General features: G+C 49.4%; 1 protein-coding gene and 1 long non-coding RNA gene across 14 annotated transcripts; one reads left to right on the top strand and one right to left on the bottom strand.

Annotated features, from left to right (window-relative positions):
- On the bottom strand, positions 1 to 26,420 carry LOC104673349. Of its 12 annotated transcripts, none has more exons than XR_004054900.1 (7): positions 26,208 to 26,420; positions 23,820 to 23,913; positions 22,300 to 22,374; positions 19,276 to 19,377; positions 17,139 to 17,275; positions 10,866 to 12,171; positions 1 to 433 (listed from the first exon to the last, which is right to left on the bottom strand). It is a non-coding gene; the product is annotated as an uncharacterized LOC104673349 (long non-coding RNA). The 12 variants fall into 12 exon arrangements; XR_004054901.1 differs by having other exon boundaries at positions 10,866 to 12,086; XR_004054905.1 differs by lacking the exon at positions 1 to 433 and adding an exon at positions 4,678 to 4,714.
- Positions 11,067 to 24,757, top strand: ALOX12 (arachidonate 12-lipoxygenase, 12S type). Of its 2 annotated transcripts, XM_010377355.2 has the most exons (14): positions 11,067 to 11,263; positions 11,831 to 12,032; positions 13,193 to 13,274; positions 13,387 to 13,509; positions 13,625 to 13,728; positions 13,978 to 14,138; positions 15,008 to 15,151; positions 16,259 to 16,468; positions 19,685 to 19,771; positions 20,244 to 20,413; positions 20,858 to 20,979; positions 23,771 to 23,871; positions 23,980 to 24,150; positions 24,268 to 24,757. In XM_010377355.2, the coding sequence occupies exons 1-14, from the start codon at positions 11,129 to 11,131 to the stop codon at positions 24,445 to 24,447; spliced, it is 1,992 nt and encodes a 663-aa protein (XP_010375657.2). In that variant the 5' UTR covers positions 11,067 to 11,128; the 3' UTR covers positions 24,448 to 24,757. The 2 variants fall into 2 exon arrangements, with proteins under 2 accessions (XP_010375657.2, XP_030778552.1); XM_030922692.1 differs by lacking the exon at positions 19,685 to 19,771 and having other exon boundaries at positions 11,093 to 11,263.
- Positions 26,421 to 26,424: the final 4 nt, after the last annotated feature.

Genomic DNA, 26,424 nt, shown 5'->3' with positions numbered 1-26,424 from the left:
TTGACCTTGGAAAATCATTTATTTACGTTAAGAAGTAGATGGCCCATTATTATTTACGAAATACCTTGAAGAGACATTTTGGTTTTGGAAAGAGGGCTGACAGAGCAGAGCTCGGATGGGAGATGAAACAATGAGAGATAAGTTGTTTGACATAATAAAAGAATACAGACTTTCCCCGATTATACTAAACAGAACCAAGATAAAGTAAGATTTTCCACAACAAGGCACTCAGGGATGGCGATGGAGGCGCTGTGGATCAAGTCAGCCAGAGAGAAATTTCTGGGGGCTGGAACGGTTACAAAATAATGTTAAGAGTATAGTCAGGTGTGATGCCACACCCCTGTGATCCCAGCTACTTGGGAGGCTGAGGCAGGAAGATGGCTTGAGGCCAGGATTTCAAGGCCAGCCTGGGCAACGTGGCGAGATGCTGTCTCTGAAAAAAAAAAAAGAAAGAAAGAAAGAAAAGAATGTTAGGAAGATAGATGGCTAATATCAAGCTTTATAGCTGATCCTGTCCTTATTTAAAATTCCAATAGTTTGTTCATTATGGATTTCTTCCATTCATTTTGGTGTTTTAAATATTGCATTAAATTGTTATTTATTTTGAGCACTGAGTTTTTGGTGCCCCCTTAAATATGGCACTCAAGGAGAGTGCCTCCCTGGCTTCACCCTGGTCCCTGCCCTTCTAAACCTTCAGGAAAAGTCTGTGACATGGGCCAGCTCTGTGTTGATGATAGCTGCCAAATAGGATTTAGCTCAGGGGGGAACAAAGACCCCATCGGCAGCAGGCAAGACATGAAAATTCTCTAGAAATCAGTGAGAGCGATCTGAACAATGGAGGATTACAAGGTAAACCTTAGAACAAAGAGAAAAGTAAACAGAGCATGGAATAGTGACGGGGTGTTACTGGGGATCCCAGAGAAGAGGTGAAGTTTTGCTGTCCCCCGTGCCCACTGTTGGACGCTAAAGCTCAACTGTTCTTTCAGCTGAGCTTCTTGCAGATAGAATGAGAAATTCAAAATACCCTGGCTGGGCTTCCAGCTGGGTCCTGATAGGAGAGTCTGAGGGTTGGGTGCTGGGTCCCTGAGGAATAGTCTAGCAGTGGGGGCTTGAAGTGGGGGGCCAGGATGGGCCTTCCAGACTCTTTACAGGAATGTTAGAGGCTGGGCGCAGTGGCTCAAACCTGTAATCCCAGCACTTTGAGAGGCTGAGGCAGGTGGATCACTTGAGGTCTGGAGTTCGAGACCAGCCTGGCCAACATGGTGAAATCCCAACTCTACTAAAAATACAAAAATTAGCTGGGCGTGGTGGTGCATGCCTGTAATCCCAGCTACTCAGGAGGCTGAGGCAGAAGAATCACTTGAGCCTGGGAGGCGGAGGTTGCGGTGAGCCGAGATCGCACTACTGCACTCCAGTCTGGGTGACACAGTGAGACCGTCTCAAAAAAAAAAAAAAAAAAATAGAAATGTCGAGTAGAGCCAGTTCCAGAATAAGTGAATGCAAGGCGTTCAGAGATGCCATTCAGTGCACAGTATGTGTAGGATGGCTGTTTTGACATCATGTTTGCTTAAAATACAAATTGATAACAAATAAGAATGTTCATCCCTGCTCCACCACTGATGTCTGGGGAGATAAGAACAAGGAAGGGGCTCCTGTCAGCCTCTGTCAGGCAAAGCCTTGGGGCACCTGTTCCACCCATTGATGTTCTGATGAGTCCAATGCTTTATTTTTCCAGTGTCAGCAATCGAGCAGTGAGTACTACTAGAGGAATCATACCCTTGACCAGGCACGGTGGCTCATGCCTGTAATTCCAGCACTTTGGGAGGCTGAGGTGGGCAGATCACCCGAGGTCAGGAGTTTGAGACCAGCCTAACCAACATGGGAAACCCCATCTCTACTAAAAATACAAAATTAGCTGGGCATGGTGGTGCATGCCTGTAATCCCAGCTACTCAGGAGACTGAGGCAGAAGAATCGCTTGAACCCGGGAGGTGGAGGTTGCAGTGAGCCGAGATTGCACCACTGCATTCCAGCCTGGGCTCAAAACTATCTCAAAAAAAAAAAAAAAAAAGGCTGAGGCAGGAGAATGGCGTAAACCCGGGAGGCGGAGCTTGCAGTGAGCTGAGATCCGGCCACTGTACTCCAGCCTGGGTGACAGAGCGAGACTCCGTCTCAAAAAAAAAAAAAAAAAAAAAAAAAAAAAAAAAAAAAAGAAAGAAAGAAAGAAAGAAATCACACCCTTGAACAAACAGGTAAATTCATGATCAACAACTTTCGCCTAGTGTCTCAGCCATGCCAAGCACTCCTCTCTCAGCCCCTCATTCAGCTCTCTCGATTATGCCCTCAGTCTATTCAGACTTTCTCCACTCTCCTTCTATCTCTGAAATGCCCCTACAACTCCCTTGACCCTCAGAAGCCAGATCCTTGTCAACCACTTCACAGAGAAAATGCAACTCACCAGACGGGATATTTCCCCACACCTCATTTTCAAGTTCATTTGCTGCCAATTCCATTTGTTTTGATTTGTTTTCTATCACAAAGGAAGAATTGTCTCTCTTGCTTCAGGCCATGTTCCTCTACTTTTTTCCATCATTGCCCCCTTATGGAGCCTTTAAGACTTTTTTTATTATTTATTTATTTATTTATTTATTTATTTATTTATTTATTTATTTATTTTTGAAACAGAGTTTCGCTCTTGTTACCTGGGCTGGAGTGCAATGGCACGATCTCAGCTCACCACAAACTTCGCCCCCCAGGTTCAAGTGATTCTCCTGCCTCAGCCTCCCAAATAGCTGGGATTTCAGGCATGCGCCACCATGCCGACTAATTTTGTATTTTTAGTAGAGATGGGGTTTCTCCGTGTTGGCCAGGCTGGTCTCGAACTCCCAACCTCAGGTGATCTGCCTGCCTCAGCCTCCCAAAGTGCTGGGAATTACAGGTGTGAGCCACCGCGCCTGGCCCTAAAACATTTTTTCCTAATTGCTCCCCCCTCCCACTACCTTGTGAAATTTTAACCCCTTAATATCTGTTTGTGTACTCTGACCCTTTCAAGGGCCACAAATCATTGCAATATCCAAGATGTGGTTGCCCGCTCTGAGAATGCACCATCTATCTACGGCCATAGCACCCTGAACGCATCCAATCTCATCGGATCTCAGATGCTAAGCAGGGCCAGGCCTGGTTAGTACTTGGATGGGAAAATGCAGATATAAGGCCAGTTCCTCCACCCATTCTCCAGATTTTGCCTCCTCCTTCGGGGTCTTCCCCTCATCACTTACACCCAAGTCCTCCAGCATCGTAACCTGTCCCTCTCACTAGCTCTACTGATTACCCATCTCCAGCTCTGGCCTTCTGTCTGTTCCCTTCACAGCCTATTTCTCAAAAGGCATGCTACCCTCCAACATGCACTCTGCCTCCATCTCTCCACTGAATCTGTTCTCTGTAATATCACGAACACACTCTGTGGGCCCACACACACACATACTCTTTCAGCCAGCATTTCCCTGTAAGAGCACACTACCAGCCCTTGCCTAGGACATAGCAATACTGAAGGATGTCTTTCACCAGAACTGTTTATAACTATCTGAAGCCTTTTTCCCAGCTTTACTGAGGTATGACTGACAAACAAAAGTTGGCTATTTCAGGGTGTATGATGTGATGTTTACTATATGTCCACATTTTGAAATGATTGCCACAATCAAGCTAGTTAATAATATCCATCACCTCACAGTTACCTTTTTTTCATTGTGCTGAAAATACTTCAGCAAATTTCCAGTATACAATACATTATTATTAACTACAGTCACTGCTGTGGTTGGGATATGGTTTGTTTGTCCCCATCAAATGTCATGTTGAAATTTAATCCCCAACTGGGAGCGGTGGCTCACGCCTGTAATCCCAGCACTTTGGGAGGCCGAGGTGGGCAGATTGCTTGAGCCAAGGCATTAGAGACCAGCCTTGGCAACATGGTGAAACCCTGTCTCTACAAAAAAAAAAAAAAAATTAGCCAGGTATGGTGGCACATGCCTCAGCTACTAGAGAGGCTGAGGTGGGAGGATCGCTTGAGCCCAGGGACGTAGAGGCTGCAGTGACCTGAGACTGCACTCCAGCCTGGGCAACAGAGTGAGACCCTATCTCAAAAAAAAAAAAAAAAAAAAAAGGAAATGTAATCCGCGGTGTAGCAGTGTTGGGAGATGGGGCCTAGTGAGAGGTGTTTGGGCCATGGGGGTGGATCCCTCATGAATGGCCTGCTGCCCTTCTCACAGCAGTGAGTTCTCACTCGCATGAGCCTGGACTGATTCTTGGGGGAATGAATTCAATCCCATGACAGTGCGTTGTTATAAAACCAGGGTGCCCCTTGGGTTTGGTTCCTCTTCACAGGTGCTCATTTCCCCTCTGACCTTTTCCACCATGTTTCAACTCATCACAAAAGCCTTCACCAGCCAGGTGCAGTGGCTCATGCCTGTAATCTCAGCACTTTGGGAGGCCGAGGTGGGTGGATCACGACATCAAGAGATCGAGACCATCCTGGCCAATATGGTGAAACCTGGTATCTACTAAAAATACAAAATTAGCTTGGCGTTGTGGCACGCGCCTGTAGTCCCAGCTACTCGGGAGGCTGAGGCAGGCGAATTGCTTGAACCCAGGAGGTGGAGGCTGCAGAGAGTCGAGATGGCGCCACTGCACTCCAGCCTGGCAACAGAGTAAGACTCCACCTCAAAAAAAAAAGAAAGTGAGATAGCATTATTACTAATATGGAGAAAGCTTTAGTGGTCTGGATAGAAGATTAAACAATCCACAACATTCCCTTAAACCAAGCCTAATCCAGAATAAGGCTCAAACTTTCTTCAAGTCTTCAAGTCTGTGAAGGGTGAGAGAGGTGAGGAAGCTGCAGGAAGCTAGCAGAGTTGGCTCATGAGATTTAAGGAAATTAGCCATCTCCATAACATCAAAGTGCAAGGTGAAGCAGCAAGTGCTGATGGAGAAGCTGCAGCAAGTTCTCCAGAAGATCCAGCTAAGATCATTGAAGAAGGTGGCTACACTAAACAACAGATTTTCACTGCAGTTTAATGTCTTATATTGGAAGAAGATACCATCTAGGACTTTTATAGCTAGAGAGGAAAAGTCAATACCTGCCTTCAAAACTTCAAAGGGAGGCCGGGCTCAGTGGCTCATGCCTATAAGTTTAAAGTCTCATACTGGAAGAAGATGCCATCTAGGACTTTCATAGCTAGAGAGGAGAAGTCAATACCTGCCTTCAAAATTTCAAAGGGAGGCTGGACGCGGTGGCTCACGCCTGTAACCCCAGCACTTTGGGAGGCTGAGGGGGTGGATCACAAGGTCAAGAGTTCGAGACCAGCCTGGCCAACATGGTGAAACCCATCTCTACTAAATATACAAAAATGAGCTGTGCATGGTGGCACATGCCTATAGTCCCAGCTGCTCGGGAGGCTGAGGCAGGACAATCACTTGAATCCGGGAGGCGGAGGTTGCAGTGAGCCGAGATCGTGCCACTGCACTCCAGCCTGGGCGACAGAGTGAGACTCTGTCTCAAAAACAACACACAAAAAAAAAAACTTCAAAGGGCAAGCTGAGTCTCACGAGAAGCTAATGCAGCTGTTGACTTTAAGTTGAAGCCAGTGCCCATTTATCATTCTGAAAATCCGAGGGCCCTTGAGAATTTGCCTAAATCTACTCTGCCTGTGTCTTTACATGGAACAACAAAGCCTGGATGACACATCTGCTTACATCATGATTTACTAAATATTTTAAACCCACTGTTCATACCTACTGCTGACAAAAAAGATTCCTTTCAAAACATGACTGCTCATTTAGAATGTACGTGTCACCCAAGAGCTCTGATGGAGATGTACAGGGAGATTAATGCTGTTTTCGAGACTGCTAACACATCATTCATTCTGCAGCCCACGGATCAAGGAGTAATTTTGACCTTCACATGTAATCATTTCAAAAAACAGGGCTGAGGCGGGCGTATCACCTGAGGTCAGGAGTTTGAGACCAGCTTGACCAACACGGTGAAACCCTGTCTCTACTAAAAATACAAAAATTAGCTGGGTATGATGGTGGTGGGCACCTGTAATCCCAGCTACTCGGGAGGCTGAGGCAGGAGAATCGCTTGAACCCGGGAGGTGGAGGTGGCAGTGAGCTGAGATTGCGCCACTGCGCTCCAGCCTGGGCAACAAGAGCGAAAACCACGTCACACACACACACACACAAAACCTGACTGCAGTTTGAGCCACACTGGCAGAGGAGAAAGGAAAAGGATGAAACTATTCTTGTGTAGAAAAACTCTTTAACAAGCCTTTTTGGCTCTGAAATGTAAGATCTACCCCCATCACCCACATCCCCTGGGCCACAGCCTAATGGAAGAAGCTTTGATCAAGAAGGTAAATTGGCTGGGCGCAGTGGCTCACGCCTGTAATCCCAGCACTTTGGGAGGATGAGGTGTGCAGATCACTTGAGGCCAGGAGTTTGAGACCAGCCTGGCCAACATGGCAAAAACCTCTCTCTATTTAAAATAAATATATACCAAATATTAGCTGGGCATGGTGGCGGGCGCCTGTAATCCTAGCTACTCAGGAGGCTGAGGCAGGAGAATTGCTTGAACCCAGGAGGCGGAGGTTATACTGAGCCAAGATCATGCCACTGCACTCCAGCCTGAGCAACAGAGTACGACTCTGTCTCAGACAAAAAAAAAAAAAAGTTGAATTGTTCTGCAGAGAGGTAATGGGAATGTGGGAGTTGGCTACTGGCATAGACAGCAGGGAATCAGGAGTTTAAAAGAAGAAAGTTTACATTTGGCATGCATGTGTGCCCACGTGGGCTTTCCTACTGCTAAGGGCGCTGATAAAATAAAGCCCCTGGTCCTTCCTATATCATAAATAAGCAAAATGGTAATTGTCAGGGACAAATAACAATTTAAAAATAAAACGGCCAGGTGCGGTGGCTCAACCCTGTAGTCCCAGCACTTTGGGAGGGAGGCCAAGGCTGGTGGATCACTTGAGCCCAGGAGTTTGAGACCAGCTTGGGCAACATGGCAAAACCCCATCTCTACAAAAAATACAAAAATTAGTCGGGCGTGGTGGCGCGGGCCTGTAGTCCCAGCTACTGGGGAGGCTGAGGCAGTATAATCAACTGAGCCTGGGAGATCGAGGTTGCAGTGAGCTGTGATGGCGCCATTGCCCTCCAGTCTGGGTGACAGAGTGAGACCCTGTCTCAAAAAAAAAAAAAAAAAAAAAAAAGCCTCCTAGTCAGTTTGGGCTATTATAACTAAATACCAGCCAGGCACGGTAGCTACGCCTGTAATCCCAGCACTTTGGGAGGCCAAGCTGGGGGAATCACCTGAGATCAGGAGTTGGAAACCAGCCTGGCCAACATGGTAAAACCCCGTCTCTATCAAAAATACAAAAATTAGCCAGGTGTAGTGGTGCCCACCTGTAGTCCCAGCTACTCAGGAGACTGAGACAGGAGAATCGCTTGAACCCGGGAGGTGGAGACTGTAGTGGGACAAGGTCGTGCCATTGCACTCCAGTCTGGGCAACAGAACAAGACTCCATCTCAAAAAAAAAGAAAAAAAAATTAAAGGCTTAGTTCTCCCTGTTGAAAATAAGGGAAGAGACTTCTCCACCCTCTCTTTTCTTAGAAAATTTGCTTTAGAAAACTTGTAAATTTTTTTTTTTTCTTTTTGAGATGGAGTCTCGCTCTTGTCGCCCAGGCTGGAGTACAGTGGCGCAATCTCGGCTCACTGCAACCTCCGCCTCCCAGGTTCAAGCGATTCTCCTGCCTCAACCTCCCAAGTTGGTGGGATTACAGGCATCTGCCACCACACCTGGCTAATATTTTTTATTTTTAGTAGAAACGGGGTTTCCCCATGTTGGCCAGACTGGTCTCAAACTCCTGACCTCAGGTGATCCATCCATCTCAGCCTCCCAAAGTGCTGGGATTACAGGCGTGAGCCACCGCACCCGGCAAGAAAACTTGTAAGTTATTTTCTGTCTCTTCAAAATGTGTATAAATCTTTTCAGAAGCCACACAGCCTCTTGCCAGCTCTACTACTCAGGAATGTCTTTCACAAAGACCTGGGAGCCATCTCCTTGAAACGTAAACACCAAGAAAGATGGAGCCTTCATTTCCCAGTTTCTGTGGGAGGGTAGGACTAACTTAGATGGACACTTTGCTTAAGCTGCAAAACTATCTGCTGTCATAAAAATCTGAAAAGTTGGCTGGGCACAGTGGCTCACGCCTGCAATCCCAGCACTTTGGGAAGCTGAGGCGGGTGGATCACCTGAGGTCAGGAGTTTGAGACCAGCCTGGCCAACATGGCAAAACCCTATCTCTACTAAAAGTACAAAAACTAGCCAGGCTTGGTGGTTCACACCTGTAATCCCAGCTACTCAGGAAGCTGAGGCCGGAGAATCGCTTGAACCTGGGAGGTGGAGGTTGCAGTGAGTTGAGATCACGCCACTGCACTCCAGCCTGGGCAACAGAATGAGACTCCATCTCAAAAAAAAAAAAAAAAAAAAGAGAGAGAGAAGTTTTTCTTCTGATTAATTAGCTAACATAGACGGTCATCACAATTGTCAGATGCCTCTAGACTGCACTATATGTGACAAATGGTGCTATCGAGTCCTCCTAAGGATTAGTTACAGTTTTTCTTGAGAACATGTATGTAATGGGCTGTATCTGCTTGGCTAGGTAAGAGTGAGACTTCCTTCTGCCTTTGCAGTCTCTTAGCAACTGCCTGTGGTGTGCATCACATTCTGGTTTAATGTTTATTCAATAATAAAACTGTTTTCTTTCTTCACTACTTTCGTGGAGAGGTTTTTTCTGGGTTGGGAGAACATTGTGCTTCTAATTATATTCTCCCAACATAGCGCATGTGCTTAAAAGGGAAACAAAAGGAGGAGGGGAAGGGTCTAGAGTGCTAAGAGCTCTAGTGAGAGGCTAGGCCTAGAGAGGGACGTGGAGAAACAGCACGGGAAGAGGAACGGTAGAGGAGCAATGCTAACCTTCGCTTGTAAATAATAAAATCATAGCAGCCAATACATAGAGGGACTATGCGCCACACACTGTTCTGACTGTTTAGCCATATTCACTCATTTAGCATGCGCAGTAGCTTGAATCTGTTCTCTCAATTATTCTTTCCCTCTCTCTGCACATGGCCCTAGAGTACACTAGAGTGGGCAGAAAAGGAGTCACAAAACAGCAGAGAAACAGTGCTTTTGGAAGTAGGTATGAGACAAACTCTTTTCTAGGCAAAAGTAACCCACGAAAATGTGTGTGGAAAGGCCAGATCCTACTATTAGGCAGGATGGGAATTTGAGTCATTTTATTTGGATATTACAGAATAGGGTGACCTCAGAAAACTGGAAGAACTGGGGACCAGCAAATGGCAGACCTGCAGTCCTGAGCACAGAGAACGTGGGCCAGAGTGGACCTAGAAGACAAGAAAGGGAATCGAATCCAGTAAGGGGCAGACACTTCTGGGAGGTCTGGAGGCTGGAAGGCAGGGCTAAAACTCTCACTCACTTACCTCTACCAACAACTAGGGCACCAAGTCATTTTTGAGGACTGGCTCAAGAAAGCAGATTTGGCCGGGCGCGGTGGCTCAAGCCTGTAATCCCAGCACTTTGGGAGGCCGAGACGGGCGGATCACGAGGTCAGGAGATCAAGACCATCCTGGCTAACATGGTGAAACCCCGTCTCTACTAAAAATACAAACAACTAGCCGGGCGACCTGGCGGGCGCCTGTAGTCCCAGCTACTCGGGAGGCTGAGGCAGGAGAATGGCGTGAACCCGGGAGGCGGAGCTTGCAGTGAGCTGAGGTCCGGCCACTGCACTCCAGCCTGGGCGACAGAGCGAGACTCCGTCTCAAAAAAAAAAAAAAGAAAGCAGATTTACCTTACACTGGCCTAGCCCAGGCCACCAGATACATCCACGGAGAGCCAAATGCATATAATCACTTGGATTAAGATCTAGACAGAGACCTGTGCAGCAGGCTTCATCTGACTGATTCCTGGACGGGAGACAAAGCCTGAGCTCCGAACCATCCTTCAATGTTTACAAAGGCCCTAAACAGCAGTTGGCCAATTGCTGTTCCTGGATTTCCAGGAGACCTGAGACCCATGAAGGACCAGGAAACAGCTTGGGGATAAAAGATTAACCTGGAACCTACTGGAGCGGAAGGGGCTGCATTCACCTGGAAAGGACAAAGTTCGTGGGAACTGCCCATGTAGGCCAGGTCCCTAAGCAATTCCATCCCGCACGGGAACAGCCCGACTGGTGTTCCTGGGCCCCTAACACTGTCCGTACCCGCTATGGAGGTTGGACAAAATGAGATTTTTCACTGCCCTGCCTCAGGCCTCTCTCAAAGGTCTGGCCCATGATATTTGGTGTACATTGGCACTCCAAAGCCCAGATATTTGAAACGGGGTGGGGAGCAGGTGTTGAGCTGCTACATTTCCAGGTTCTAGGTAGCCTGGGAAACCCCTGGTCGCTGACGGAAGCACAGCGTTCAAGGGCGGCAGAGCTCTGGTACTAGAAGACACATGGGCGGCGCCGGGTCTAGCTGCGGGACATCCCCAGACCCCAGCACAGCCTCCCAGGCCGACCTTCCAGAAGCCGGCCCACTGCCTTCCCCGGGTCCCAGCCCAGAAAAGCGGAGACCTTCCCCTCCGTTTGGAAGAGGGACTCATCCCCTACTTCCTCCTAGCTCCCCAGAAGACCTGGAGACCTCGGGAAGTGTCCTCATCCATGTTCACTCCAACCCAGGGGCTCCTGCCCATCCCGATCCCGCCTTCCCAGGAGGTCCAGGAAAGACAGCCGCACCCACTCCGTTGGCCTCACCCCGGCTCGGGCCCCTTTATCATCCCGCAGCTACGCTCGGACCAGGAGGCACAGCCAGTCCCCGCAGCCGGCTCTACCGCTCTGCTCGCAGGTTTGGGCTAGTCTGGGGCGGGGACTTGGGAGCGTCTAAAACTTGGGAGGAGGGCGGGGCCGCAGACCCGTCATTTAAAGGTCGGAACTGGCCCCGAGGCGCCAGCAGCCCTGGGCGGTCCCGGGAATCGCGCAGCACCGGGCTCCCCTCGCCTAAGCTGCTGGGGGGCGCCATGGGCCGCTACCGCATCCGCGTGGCCACCGGGGCCTGGCTCTTCTCCGGGTCGCACAACCTCGTGCAGCTTTGGCTGGTCGGGGCGCGCGGGGAGGCGGAGCTGGAGCTGCAGCTGCGGCCGGCGCGGGGAGAGGTCAGCGTGGGGAGCGAGGGGAGCGGGGGCAGCCGGGACCCCCGGCCCGGGCCGAGCTGGGCTCGCGGCGGGAGGGCGGGAGGCTGGGGGCGAGGTAACAGCGCGACCTCGCGGACTGGGACTTCCACGAAGTTGGGACGCGTGGGGCAAGATCAGGGACAGGGTCCGGAGCTGGGATCCCGGGCTGGGCTCAACCCCATCTCCCTTCCCCGCCCCTGGTCCCAGCAGCCTCCAGTTCCTTCTCCCACTGACCCAGAGCCAATGTAAGTATAAGCCCAGGGTTCAGACGAGAAGCTCCTCCAAGAACCGGGGCGGGGAGAGCTCAGTTAATGGGACCCACGGGGGCGATGCTGCTCCAGCATCAGCTCCAGGCACTGCGGGCCCTCGTTCTCCACCTGACTCCGGGCGTCTGAGACTCAAAGAGCAGATCTTGCGTGGGCGGGAACGAGGCGATGCTGTCTTTGGAGGCCCTGAGAAACTGAGGTTGCACAGGAGAGCGGCTCCGTCCTCGAAACGGCCTCGGTCGGGTCCCTCCTATTAAGTCTAGCCTGGGTCTGGCCCACACAGGAGGAGGAGTTTGATCGTGACGTTGCAGAGGACTTGGGGCTCCTGCAGTTCGTGAGGCTGCGCAAACACCACTGGCTGGTGGACGACGCGTGGTTCTGCGACCGCATCACGGTGCAGGGCCCTGGAGCCTGCGCGGAGGCGGCCTTCCCGTGCTACCGCTGGGTGCAGGGCGAGGACATCCTGAGCCTGCCCGAGGGCACCGGTGAGAAGGCGGCGTCGGGGAAGGAGGTGCAAGGTCCCGGGAACTGCTGCGGGGCTAGGAGAACAGAGCTAATGACGGTCGGAGCGGACTTAGAGGATGTATGGGCCCAGCGCAAGTGAAGTGTAGGAATCCCAGGGTGCTGGACAGGAAACGGGAAGGAGTTATGAATTCCCAAAGTTGTACACAGGCTAAGAGAGACTGCACTTGAGGCTGGAGGCAGGGAGTAAGTGATCTGGAGATTCCATCTTCCAAGAAGGCAAAGACAGAAAGTGGAAGTTGCAGCGATCCAGGAAAACAGAGATGCAAAGTAAACGTAGGAAGATGTCGAGGTGACCCAGAAGTCAGGTGAGGGGACCACATGGAACAGGAGGAGGTGGGTGACCCGTGAGAGCAGACAGCTAAGGGAAGCAGACATAGGATGCTAGAGAGCTTGGTTTGGTTGGAATAACACGGAAGACACCGTGAAAGACAAGCAGCACACTGGCCAGCAGGAGGCGGGGAGGAATGAGGATGGCAAATACTGAATTTTTAACCACTGGTAACGAGTAAAAGAGAGATGAATCCAGAGACGAGTGAGGGTGGTAGGGATGGAACATCAAATCTATGACTTTGAGGCAGGTGAGTGTAAATGCAGAAAAGAGCCAGAAGAAGTCAATAGATACAAACTATGATGGTAAATCCAGAAAGGTGAGGTTAAAAAAAAAAAAGGCAAATGTAGAATCTTTTGAGGACAGGTGAAGGTGTGGCAGGTGAGGTTTAAGATGTGAAATTAATCAAAGCAATTTGTAGTAGACAGTAGGTGTAGGTGTACAGGTGACTAAGATTTCATCACCTTAATTAAGGTGATTTTTTTCCAACCATAGATATTGAAGCAAGGCCAGGTAGGGGAAGATGAGTGAAGGAGGAAGAAATGGTGGCAAACAGGAGGTTTTTATCTATAGGCAAAGGATGAGGGCTGAAATAAGAGAAAGCAGGAGTGCAAAGTTGGCAAAGATGGGAAAAATGTGTCTGGGGGATAATCAAATGAGGCAAAGCCAGAGATAAACGCAACAGTGCGTGGCTGAAAACACGGAATACGGCTACCCACAGGGAGATGAGGACAACAGGCGGGCATAGGACCAGACAGAGCCGTGAGGCCAATTGTCCTGATGTCTCCCCAGCCCGCCTGCCAGGAGACAATGCCTTGGATGTGTTCCAGAAGCATCGAGAGAAGGAACTGAAAGACAGACAGCAGATCTACTGGTGACCACCCACGCCTTAAACTCCCCCTGCCACCACTATCCCACCCCTTCCCTGCCCCTGGCCCCATCACTGACCATGACACCCTTCCTGAAGCTTTGTCCCCAACTCCTAGCTGGGCCACCTGGAAGGAAGGGTTACCCCTGACCATCGCTGCAGAGCGTAAGGATGATCTACCTCCAAATATGAGATTCCATGAGGAGAAGAGGCTGGACTTTGAATGGACACTGAAGGCAAAGTGAGAAAAAGCCTGGACCTAGGAGTGAAATAAGGGCTGGGAGGTCCAAGAATGATGGTAGATGGTGAGGAACTGAGGGATCAGCTGATGAGTTAAGCCTCAATACCTGTCCTAGGGCTCTGGAGATGGCCCTCAAACGTGTTTACACCCTCCTGAGCTCCTGGAACTGCCTAGAAGACTTTGATCAGATCTTCTGGGGCCAGAAGAGTGCCCTGGCTGGTCAGTGGTTCCCCCAGGTCTCCATAATCCCTTAATGGCCCCTCTGGATGACTCATCACACTCCACAGTCCCCTGTAACTCTTTGCAAGAAGAGACCTTACCATATCTGGTCAACTCAGAGAGGCCTTGAGAATGAAAACGCAGAGGCTGGGTTCAGGGTGGGTCATATACCTGAACCCCTGGGGTTGACTCTGGAGGAGGGATATGCAGGCTGTGGTACATATATCCTCCTTCCACCGCCCCCCACAGAGAAGGTTCACCGGTGCTGGCAGGATGATGAGCTGTTCGGCTACCAGTTCGTCAATGGTGCCAACCCCATGCTGTTGAGACGCTCGACCTCTCTGCCCTCCAGGCTAGTGCTGCCCTCGGGAATGGAAGAGCTTCGGGCTCAATTGGAGAAAGAACTTCAGGTACCTCTCCTTCCCCTGCCTGGCACTGTTCTCTCCTTAGTAGTGTGGTGAGAACGGACAGAGAGAAACCAAGTCAGAGGAAGGCAGGCTGCAGTACTGCGCTGCCCCTTGGTGCAGTCCTGTGCTGGAAAAATACAGAAACAAAATATGTAAGGGAAAAAACTATGAGGAGCTCCCAGCCTGAAGGGGAAAACAGAATGGATCCCCAGCACACAGCGAGGGGCTGGAGATGTTAGCAGGAACAGTGACATTCCCTGGCTGCAGTGCTCTGGACTCCAGTGTTCACGGGCAGGGAGAAAAGTGAGGAAGTGCCATCAGGTGCAGAGAATCTGGGAGGCTTTCTAGACAAAGAGAGCGGGGTTTGGAAGTGATGGACTATGCTGAGGACAAGCCTAGGCAAAATGTGTGCGTGTGCATGTGTGTGCTGTATGTGATGGCAGGGGCAGCGAGGAGAAGCTCTCTGGAATATTTGGCAGAGGAGGTGAGATCTGAATAGGGAATGAAAGAGCATTTGCTGAGCTGATAGGAGCCAAAACCAGAGCGCAGACCATTCAGGAACGATCAGAAAGGTGCCTGGCCATTTGACAGGGGATCAGTTTACAATGCCTGTGATGCCAACTGGATTGAGCAGGCCTGGTTCCAAACCCAGATCTGCTACCACATCCACGCACAAGACATCTACCCTCACCAGACTGTTTCTTCACTTTAAGATGAGAGGAACTGGACCAGGGGCTCTAGTTCTCCCAGCAGGACTCCGGCACTGACACAGGAGAATGGCAAGAAGCTAGACTAAATCTCTTGCCCTTTGCCCTGGCCCTCTGGGGGTAGACTTTGAACTCTCAAAATGGATACATCCCTCCTGTCCCCAGAATGGTTCCCTGTTTGAAGCTGACTTCATCCTTCTGGATGGAATTCCAGCCAACGTGATCCGAGGAGAGAAGCAGTACCTGGCTGCCCCCCTCGTCATGCTGAAGATGGAGTCTAACGGGAAACTGCTGCCCATGGTCATCCAGGTAAGGGCCCTGGGCTTCTCCCGCAACGCTGCGCTCTGTTCACCTCAACCTCTGCTCCCAGGGACCCAGCCCCCGGCTCTTGGCTCCCAAACCCCATCCTCACTCAGTGAGACTTGCCTTCATGTCACTATTTGCCTGTACTCTCGTCTCCCCTGCCTCATCCAACTAGAAGTACTTGTTCAAAAGTCAAAATGGCCTCTTGGAGTTCTCATCCTGTATCCAATGGTCCTCAAACTTCAGTGGGCATCAGAATCACCTGAAGTGCTTGTTGACATGCAGATTTCTAGGTCCCATGACCAGACTTTCCGAGTCAGTATGTCTGGGGTGGGAACTGAGAGTTTGCGTTTTTATAAGTTCCAAAGTGATGCTGACACTACCAGTTCAGGACTACACTTTGAGAATCACTATTTAATCTCTCTGTGGCCTCTGACTCTGAACCCTCATCGTCTCTTCAATATCTTGTCTCTCAATTTTTTTTTTCTTTGAGACATAATCTCACTGTATCACCCAGGCTGGTGTACAGTGGTGCGATCTTGGCTCACTGCAACGTGTGCCTCCTGGGTTCAAGCGATTCTCCACCTCAGTCCCTCCAGTAGCTGGGACCACAGGCATGCGCCACCATACCTGGCCAATTTTTATATTTTTTGTAGAGATGGGGTTTCGCCATCTTACCTAGGCTGGTCTTGAACTTCTGGGCTCAAGTAATCTGCCTGCCTCGGCCTCCCAAAGTGCTGGGATTGCAGGTGTGAGCCACCGCACCTGGCCTTCCCCCACTATTCCTAACAGTCAGGTGACGAGAACTGTCAATAATCTCACACCTCCTGCTTCTCCTTCACATTCCACCACCCTCTGAGCGCCAACCACCATCTGGCCCAACCAGAGAACAGGGCCTCCTTCTGGACCCCCTTCTTCCAGCCCCTCCTGCCCTCCACCTGACATCAGGGCACTCCAGCTAGCAAGCGGCAGGCTGGGAGGGTTCGCAGTCCTCCTGCCAGACTATAATCTCCTAGAAGGCAATAATCTTACTTAGTCATCTCTGTTTCCTCAAGAATGCTGACTATAATGTCATACACGGAATGGGAGTTCAATAATTTCTCTTTCTCCCAGATTCAGCCTCCCAACCCCAGCTCTCCAATCCCAACACTGTTCCTGCCCTCGGACCCCCCACTTGCCTGGCTCCTGGCAAAGTCCTGGGTCCGAAATTCAGATTTCCAACTCCACCAGCTCCAGTACCACCTGCTGAACACGCATCTGGTGGCTGAGGTCATCGCTGTCGCCACCATGCGGTGCCTCCCAGGACTGCACCCCATCTTCAAGGTACTTACTAATCTATTCAATCACATATCCCTCAGACCCCAGAGAGAGGAACAGCCCAATATCAAATGATATTGCAGCAGCAAAAACTCTTTGTCGCAATTTGTGAGTGAAGAAGAGACTGTATCGATATCTTGAGATGTTGATTTTAATTACGTGTATTGTTTAGTCACTTAACATTATACAGGAACCCTCTGAAATTCTCAGATATCTGACCGTCTAGCAGTGCGCTCACAGCAGGGCTGGAACACTGTTAGTAAAACAAAAGCCGTATCCCTACCTTAGATTTAGTATTCAGCCAGAAAAACAAGTGGTGCCCATAAGAACCAACCAGAGAACAGTATCTGGTACTAGAGTTTGAAATCACAAGGGACAGCCTATAACAGTCTAGTATTGATGAAGAATGTTTCTCCCCAACTGAGGAGTCAGCTAAGTAGAAACAGATCAAAAGACAAGGAAGAGCAGCCAGCAAGCCACTCATACCTGCCCAACAGTAAGGTGAATAGAAATGTACGTTAGCATGGTAGTGACAGGAATGAAAAGGAAAGAATCTAAAATGTAGTGAAGGGAGGAAACGGCAGCTGCAGCATGCCTGGGTGTAAGAGAGAGAAAAGCCAGAAGTCCAAGCTTCTGCCACACCTGTAAGTCCATGGGGCGGGTGTGTTATACTGACCTAGAAATACTGTGGTTTTAAGAGCTGGGTGTGGTGGTTCATGCCTGTAATCCCAGTGCTTTGGGTGGCCAAAGCAGTATGATTGCTTAAGACCAGGAGTTCAAGACCAGCCTGGGCAACACAGCAAGTCCCGGTCTCTAAATAAAAAAAAAAAAGAAAGAAAGAAAGAAATACTGTAATTTTATAAAACAGAGAGTTCAGTATATATTGCTAGGGAGAAGGCAAAATAAGACCTGTGCTTGCTTAAGAAAATGTTCTTAAAATCTTGATGAGGCCGGGCGTGGTGGCTCATGCCTGTAATCCCAGCACTTTGGGAGGCCGAGGCGGGCGGATCATGAGGTCAGAAGATCGAGACCATCCTGGCTAATGCGGTGAAACCCCGTCTCTACTAAAAATACAAAAAAATTAGCGAGGCGTGCTGGCGGGCGCCTATCGTCCCAGCGTCTCAGGAGGCTGAGGCAGGAGAATGGTGTGAACCCGGGAGGCGGCGGAGCTTGCAGTGAGCGGAGATCGCGTCACTGCACTCCAGCCTGGGTGACAGAGTGAGACTCTGTCTCAAAAAAAAAAAAAAATCTTGATGATACTTTACATATAGGGAATGTGGCAGAGGGAGCACAAAAATGATACGAGCTTACAAACCAGAGTAATTGTCAGAAACAGTAAAGTTAGGAGAAACCAGAGTCAGCAAAAATGAGGTGTTTGGTTTTAGGTACATGGAGTTTGATGTATTGGCAAGATATGCAAGTAAGTCCTGGGTAAAAACAACTGGATTGTTTTCAGCTGGGGGCCTCCACCCAGACCCCTCAAGCCTGGCCAGCACAGCTATGCTGCCTCTGGAGTTACCCCTTTGGTAACATAGACAAGATGGAGACCAGTCTGATGAATGGAATCTTGGATTTCCTTCATCTCATGCTGTCTCCTGCTTCTCCATCCTCTGCTCCACACAAACAAGAGAAGCCTCTATTTGCACTTACAACTCCCTTTCCTAGTTCAGTCCTCTCCGTGTCTCCTCTCACCACAGTAATGCCATCCCCCGGCAGACAGCTGACTTGCTGGCAGGTGCACACGAGGGTCAAAACAGCAGGTCAAGCCTGCTGTTCTTAACAGTGGCCTATGCAGGCTCTGGCTTTGGATTGCTGGGGTCTTAGTCCTGAACCCCAGCCTCAAAAATTTCCAGATGTCCTCACATGTTCCATCGTGAGGTTGTTAGAGGTTAAAATGACTTAATGGTGTGACACAAGCTACATGCTACAAAAAACATTAGTTCTTGCAATTTTTTTTTTTTTCAGAGACAAGTTCTCACTCTGTCACCTAGGCTGGAGTGCAGTGGCGTAGTCATAACTCACTGCAGCTTCAAACTCCTGGGCTGAAGCGATCCTCTAACCTCGGCCTTCAGAGTAGCTGGGACTACAGGTGTGCAGCATCATGCCTGGCTAATTTTTTAAATTTTTTGTAGAGACAGGGTTTTGCTATGTGGCCCAAGCTAGTCTCAAATTCCTGGGCCCAAGCGATCCTCCTGCCTCAGCCTCCCAAGTAACCTGGATTGCAGGCACACGCCGCCACACCTGGCTAGTTCTTGCAATTATTATTATTAGGGATGGTTCATCCTTAGACATCCTCTCTCCTCATGTGGACTTTGGCTTTTCTGGGACATTCGGCATCTTTCATGAATCTTCTGAAAAGCTTCAGATTAATGTGAGCTGCTCTGATATCTTAATACCCAAGGTATCACTTGGGTCATTGCCAGTGTCCAGCATCAACAATTCAGACAAACACCAAAACTGCTTAAAACCTGCATATTAACTACGTGGAAAGGAAGACAAACAGTCTAAGATAAAAAGAAACGCATGTAAGGACCAGGTGGCCTTTTTTTTATAGCTAAGGAGAAGCAGGAGAGGAGGGTCCAACAGTGCCTAAGTAGACGTGGAAAAAGATTTGCTTAAACAGGTAGCTGAATACAGCTCTTCTAGTTCTGACCGAAAATACTCTCCCCACCCATCCCCTAAAGAAACCCAACCGTGAAACAACTAAAAGATGGAGATGCAGCTTTGATAATAAGCAGGGAGGCTAGTTTAAGAGAATGTGAATGACAGAGGAGGTAGCAAAGAAAATCACAAGGGGCTGATTCATAACACACCTATACTCAAGGTGGAAACAATGAAGCGGACAGCTACTATTCCAGGACTCTTGCGTGGACTGGACACTCTCCAACATCCTTAGGTGAGCAGCACCACAGCCCCTGAGATAAGAGAGTCTATTACTGCCCCCTGTTGACAAATGGAGAGATTGCAGATTCGAAGGTTATTAACTTGGCCAAGTCTCAAAATGAGGAGTCAAGTGTAGGTTAAAATTCTGGTCAGTCTGGCTCCAGGGCTCAACTCACAGGGAAGGTGGAGAGCACGAGGGTGAGTGATCAGAGCAGCAGGAGACCAGCCTGTCAAGAAAAGCATCAAGAGGAGAAGGCGCCATGCTGGGTGCCACACCCTACCAGGAAGGACCCAAGTATGGCCTCCACCAGTCACACCCTCCAATCCCCTCCTCTCCAGCTCCTGATCCCCCATATCCGCTACACCATGGAAATCAACACCCGGGCCCGGACCCAACTCATCTCAGATGGAGGAATTTTTGATAAGGTGAGGAGGGTACGGGGCATGAGACTGCCTCATCCACCTCTCCATGAGCTACCACTTTCAGGATCCAAGACCAACTATGTGTGAATGTCCTCACTCTTAACCTATGAACCTGTCCCTTTTATACCCATGTCTTTTTTTTTTTTTTTTTTTTCTGAGACACAGTCGCTCTGTCGCCCAGGCTGGAGTGCAGCAGCATCATCTCGGATTCTCCTGCCTCGGCCTCAAGTAGCTGGGATTACAGGCACCCGCCACCACGCCCAGCTGATTTTTATATTTTTAGTAGAGATGGGGTTTCACTGTGTGGGCCAGACTGGTCTCGAACTCATGACCTCATGATCCACCCGCCTCAGCCTCCCAACGTGCTGTATACCCATGTCTTAATATCTGAAAATCTCACATCTGCCCCGCTTTATGGAAGATGTGATGGTTCTCCAGCCCTGTTTCCCCTAAGACTTGTGATCTCCTGTCCCAGGCAGTGAGCACAGGTGGAGGGGGCCATGTGCAGTTGCTTCGTCGGGCAACGGCTCAGCTGACCTACTGCTCCCTCTGTCCTCCTGATGACCTGGCTGACCGGGGCCTGCTGGGACTCCCAGGTGCTCTCTATGCCCGTGATGCTTTACGGCTCTGGGAGATCATTGCCAGGTAAGGAGGAGCTGACGAATGGGGGAGGAGGGGGCTCTGGCCTGAGGCCAGCATGGGGCAAAAGCAAGAAGGTCCAGACAGGAGAAGCAGAGAACTCAATCCTGGGGAGAGATGAGGAAGAGTGAAGACACAGGGGGTGGCTCTGAAAATGAGGAGACCGGGATGGGGCAGAGAGAGGAGGTGAGGGGAGCTGTTGGGGGAGACTGGGGGAGGTGTCTGGAAAAATCAAGATTTCTGAGGATGTGTGACAGCAACCGTGTGAATTCCTAGAACGAAGGACCCACATCTCCCATGAGATGCTAGTGTGTTTAGAGGGCTGAGGATGTCCCGAAGGCAAGGTCTCTTCCCAGATACTGGGGAAGCATTGGGCAGATGCCACAGAAAGAGGAATGGAGGTCAGAGGCCGGGGCCTTCTGCTCTCAAGTGCCTTTTCTCCCTGGGCAGGTATGTGGAGGGGATCGTCCACTTCTTCTACCAAAGGGATGATGTAGTGAGGGGGGACCCTGAGCTGCAGGCCTGGTGTCGGGAGATCACGGAGGTGGGGCTGTGCCAGGCCCAGGACCGAGGTAAGATCCATTCCAGAGAGAGAAGAAGCTCCTGGGAGACTCTGCTAGGGCCCCTTCCCAGCCCTGCCCTTCTGGGGACAGGACCCCAGCCTCTCATCACACCTCCCTTCCTCCCTGCACACAGGAAAGCATATGTATCCCATTCCCACCTCCTCAAACTCAGGGCAATTCTAGAGACCCAAGGACTGTCCTCCTCGGATACCCTGGCCATCAACCCCTAGTCCCACGCCACCCAGTCACAGATGCCCCTGAACTGCCATATCCTGGGGCCCACCAGGCCAGAGCCACAGCTGAGAGGGGTCTGCACAGTCCTTGCTGGGCTCATATTCTCCCAATGGTTCCGTTTTCCTAACTGAGGACGTAAATGGGAAGATTTTCCCTCCAAAACCCATAAGGACCCACCCTGGCTTTCCCTCCCTCTCTTCCTGCCTGCCACTGTCCAGCACCCCCAGAGGGTCCAGGAATACTGCACGCTTGCTACAGTGCAAGGTCAGCTCTTGATGCAAGCTCAATCCTATACATGCTTTGCCTCAAACCCAAACTCAGCACCCTGATCCTTGGAGCTCAGGTTTCTTTGGCTAATCCAACCCTCCCACCCTAACCACCCCTTGGCCATAATCTAGCCACTACCATATTTGAACCTGTGAGGAAGAAAAAGCCTTTGCTGAGCTCTTAGGTTTAATCACACAGGCCCCAGCCTGGACTGCTGTCACTCATCCTTCAGCCCCTCCCCTTCACACTACAGATCTAGGCCTTGAATACCATCCTCTGCCTCTGTGGGACAACTACAGACATTTACTGGGGAGCCCTTATGGCCAATCCTGGGAATGTGGCAAACATCCTTACCCTGGAGGGAGCCTCTCCCTGATGAATCTGCACCACCCCACCCTTCCAGGACCAAACTCTCTCTAGGTCTTCTCAGTACAGTCCCTTAGACTCCTAGCAGTTTGGGCTACTACAACAAAACACTGGCCGGGCACAGTGGCTCACACCTGTAATCCCAGCACTTTGGGAGGCGGAGGTCGGTGGATCACGAGGTCAGGAGTTCGAGACCAGCCTGGCCAACATACTGAAATTCTATCTCTACTAAAAATATAAAAATTAGCCAGGCGTGGTGGCGTGCACCTGTACTCCAGCTACTCAGGAGGCTGAGGCAGGAGAATTGCTTGAACTTGAGAGGTGGAGGTTGCAGTGAGCCAAGATCACGCCATTGCACTCCAGCCTGGGCAACAGAGTAAAACTCTGTCTCAAAAAAAAAAAAAAAAAAAACCACACACCATAGACTGGGTGGCTTACAAACAACAGAAATGTATTACTCACAGTTCCAGAGGCTGGAAGTTCAAGATCAGGTTCTGGCGAGAGCCCTCTTCCAGGCTGCCCACAGTCGATTTCTCCCTGTATCCTCACACAGCAGAAAGATAGCAAGCTAGCACTCTGTCCTCTGCTCATAAAGGTATTAAACCCATTCAGGAGGGCTGTACCCTCACGCCCTAATTATCTTGTGGGGCTTCACCTCCAAATACGATCACAATGGCATTAGATTTCAACATAAAAATTTTTCAGAGCCAAAGATATTCAGTTCATGACACACGTTAACTTTAACCTCCACTAACTGCCCTCCCCCTTGTTCTCTTCCAGTTCTCATAGCTCACCTCTGTCTAGTTTTCCCAACAGGCATTTTAGAGGCTAAAATTAAAAATGCTGTGAGATTAGCAGTCAGGAACCTGAGTTCAAGGTCAGCCTCTGCCTTTTCCCGACTAGGCAGTCCTGACAGTGTATTCTCTATGGGCTTTGATTTTCTTACCTATGAAATGAGAGTAATTATATTTATTCCACTTAACTGATAAGATTATCGGGTCTCCCAGCACTTTGGGAGGCCGAGGTGAGCAGATCACCTGAGGTCAGGAGTTCGAGACCAGCCTGGCCAACACAGTGAAACCCCATCTCTACTGAAAATACAAAAATTAGCCGGGCATGGTGGTGGGCGCCTGTAATCCCAGCTACTTGGGAGGCTGAGGCAGGAGAATCACTTGAACCCAAGAGGCGGTGGTTACACTGAGCCGAGATTGTGCCACTGCACTCCAGCCTGGGCAACAGAGCAAGACTCCGTCTCAAAAAAAAAAAAAAAAAAAAAAAAAAAGATTATCGGGTCTCTGAGCTCCCATATCCACTGTAAGATGAGTGGCCTGAGATAACCTTTGTGGGAGACCCCCTAGCTGTGACACTGGAAATCCATGACTTATTCCCCACCTTATAACACAGACACTTGTAATTCTGTCTGGGTATAGGAGTAAGCATTCCTAAATTATTTATTTATTTTTTAATTTTTAAATAGAGACAGGCTCTTGCTCTGTCACCTGACACCAGCAAGCCTCCTGCCTTGGCCTCCCAAAGTGCTGGGATTACAGGCAGGAGTCACCAACCACGCATCCCTCAATTCTTCACCACTTTTTGAGGCAAGGGATATTTGGTCGCTCAGAACTTTTCAGCCCCCAATGCTTCCATAACAATAATTATTACTTATTGAGCATTTATTACCAACCAGGTGATTTTGATACACCATCTCATTTATAATGTAGGTATCGTCCATATTTTACAGGTGAAAAAACTGAGGTTCAAAGAGGTTAAGCTGGCCTATGGTAACTAAGTGTAAGTGACTGAGCCAGGACTCAAACCCATGTCTGATGCAAATATGACTCATCAATTCTAAAATACGGGCATCCCAAAACAATAGCCTGTGTTCCTCTCCTCTTGTGCTGTAGCTTCTAACTCCTATTCCTTTCCTGCCCAGGTTTTCCTGTCTCCTTCCAGTCCCAGAGTCAACTCTGCCATTTCCTCACCATGTGCGTCTTCACGTGCACTGCCCAGCATGCCGCCATCAACCAGGGCCAGGTATGGACAGCTGAAAGCCCAGGTCCCTGAAGGCAAGGTGACCTGAGGGAGAGATGGGAGTTCAAACCCTAAGTACCAGGGTTCTAGGGTTACGGTTTCTTCCTCCAGCTGGACTGGTATGCCTGGGTCCCTAATGCCCCATGCACAATGCGGATGCCCCCACCCACCACCAAGGAAGACGTGACAATGGCCACAGTGATGGGATCACTACCTGATGTCCAGCAGGCCTGTCTTCAAATGGCCATCTCATGGCATCTGGGTCGCCGCCAGCCGGACATGGTGAGAGGGGACTCCCAGGACAGGGAAATGACAGTTGGAAAGGAAACATTAGAGTGGAGGGCTGGGCTCTGGGTGCGTTTGTCTTTAGAAACTGACTGATCCTTTGTTCTGTCTCAGGTGCCTCTGGGGCATCACAAAGAAAAATATTTCTCAGGCCCCAAGCCCGAAGCTGTGCTAAACCAATTCCGAACAGATTTGGAAAACCTGGAAAAGGAGATTACAGCCCGGAATGAGCAACTTGACTGGCCCTATGAATACCTGAAGCCCAGCGGCATAGAGAATAGTGTCACCATCTGAGCCCTAGAGTGACTCCACCTGCAAGATTTCACATCAGCTTTAGGACTGACATTTCTATCTTGAATTTCATGCTCTACTAAAGTCTCTGCTGCTAAGGCTCTATTTCCTCCCCCAGTTAAACTCCCTACATTAGTATCCCACTAGCCCAGGGGAGCAGTAAACTTTCTCTGCAAAGACTAGATCCTTTTTTACGCTTTGCAGGCCCCATAGTCACTGTCTCAACTACTCAGCTCTCCTGCTACAGCATGAAGGCAGCCACAGACAACATGGAAATGAGTGTGACTATGTTCCAATAAAACTTTATGAACACAGATATGAATGTTACATCACAAAATAGTCTTCTTTTGGTTTTTATTCAACCATTTAAAATGCAAAAAAATCCACAAACAAATGTGCTTTGTTTGCGACACACACAGCCAGGCTACAGACTGGATTTGGCCCTTAAACTCTGCACTAGCCTGAGGACCTGACCCTACTTCCAAAACATCCAAGATCATGGAGCAGGGGGATTTCTTAGAAAAATCAACTTACCCCAGCTAACTCTCCATTCCCAGGAACCAACCTTCATGCCGGGTGGCCGATGTATAAATTCCTGACTCGGTTCTTTGGCAATTTCCTTCCACCCATATTTCTCCTGTTCACCCATGTACCCCAAAAGTTCCTGAATAAGAATGATGCTTTGGGGGCAGAATAAAAACCACTGCCCCAAAATGGCTTCTTTCTCCAGACAGTCCCAGATGACAGGCACATACTTCATGTCTCAAAGCTACTTTCCCAGCCCCTTTAATACTCTGGGATCTATGTGTTTGCCACATTCCAAGTTATCTTTCACAAGCCTTTTAAGAACGATATGCACAAAATAAATGGACAAGAACTACAAAGTGATTCTAGCCAATGATAGTGTTTATTTGTTAGGTCCTGGGGCCTCAAGGTCAAATGATCCCTCTCAATTATTCTGAGGTCATTGTCCTCACTAGAGTGGGTACAACTTGCTCAGTGCAATATTGTGCTCTTCAAACATCCCTATTTCTTTTTTTTTTTTTTTTTAGATGTAGTATCCCTCTGTTGCCCAGGCTGGAATGCAGTGGCGCCATCTCGGCTCACTGCAACCTTCGCCTCCCAGGTTCAAGCGATTATCCCACCTCAGCTTCCCGAGTAGCTGAGATCACAAGCTCGTGCCACCACACCAGGCTAATTTTTGTAATTTTTAGTAGAGACGGGGTTTCGCCACGTTGACCAGGCTGGTCTCGAACTCCCGACCTCAGGTGATCCGCCTGCCCCGACATTCATATTTCTAAATAATTATTACAGATCTGTCACTCCAGTTAAGCATACAAACGGCTTTTTTGGAGAGGATGACCTATTTATATTTTTAAATCTTATATCCTACCTTATTCAAAAGACCTATCAGTTTTCCTAAAGTAGAGAAGCAAAGTGATATTTTTATGTACATTTAACAGGACTGCTTACCTTCACAACCTGCTCAGTCGGCTTTCCCTGGACTTCTCCTAACCGCCCATTTTTCCTGAATTTGGCATCGACAGTTACAGTATTTCAAGTGAGATGATAAAATGTTACTTAGGAGAAACAGTTCCAATGCCAAGAACCTTAAGCAATTTTAAAGCGTTCTAGCCACAAAACCATGCCTGACCCCCAAAAGGGGGTCCTAACTCCTTTATACTGTCAGAATCTCAATTTTAAAAGGGAGGAGTGAGTGGAGATAGAAACGCTCTCTGTTGGTGATAATCTGTCTTACTTACCATTTCCCCAACACAGGAGAGACTAAGGAATTTCAGGTAAAAATTGGATGGTTCCAATCCTCCGATCCTAAGAGCCCATCGCCCCAGCTCCCAGGAGCTCCGCCAGTTAGACTTTTTTGCCCAAGGCCTGGTTACTGCTAGTTCCTCGCCACGTGACTGCACATACTTGGTCACGTGACATGCCAGCTCCTTCCATTCCCGTCTGCGGGGGGAGGGG

Source organism: Rhinopithecus roxellana, chromosome 19, assembly GCF_007565055.1.
Source record: "Rhinopithecus roxellana isolate Shanxi Qingling chromosome 19, ASM756505v1, whole genome shotgun sequence".
NCBI lineage: Eukaryota > Metazoa > Chordata > Mammalia > Primates > Cercopithecidae > Rhinopithecus > Rhinopithecus roxellana.
This window is presented reverse-complemented; position numbering and strand designations above follow the sequence as displayed.

Excerpts from the sequence above, each read along its gene's own strand:
- ALOX12 (XM_010377355.2), top strand. The coding sequence starts at position 11,129 with ATGGGCCGCTACCGCATCCGCGTGGCCACCGGGGCCTGGCTCTTCTCC. Across the intron at positions 13,729-13,977 it reads CCAGAAGAGTGCCCTGGCTG|AGAAGGTTCACCGGTGCTGG; the intron begins GTCAGTGGTTCC and ends CGCCCCCCACAG. Across the intron at positions 14,139-15,007 it reads AATTGGAGAAAGAACTTCAG|AATGGTTCCCTGTTTGAAGC; the intron begins GTACCTCTCCTT and ends TCCTGTCCCCAG.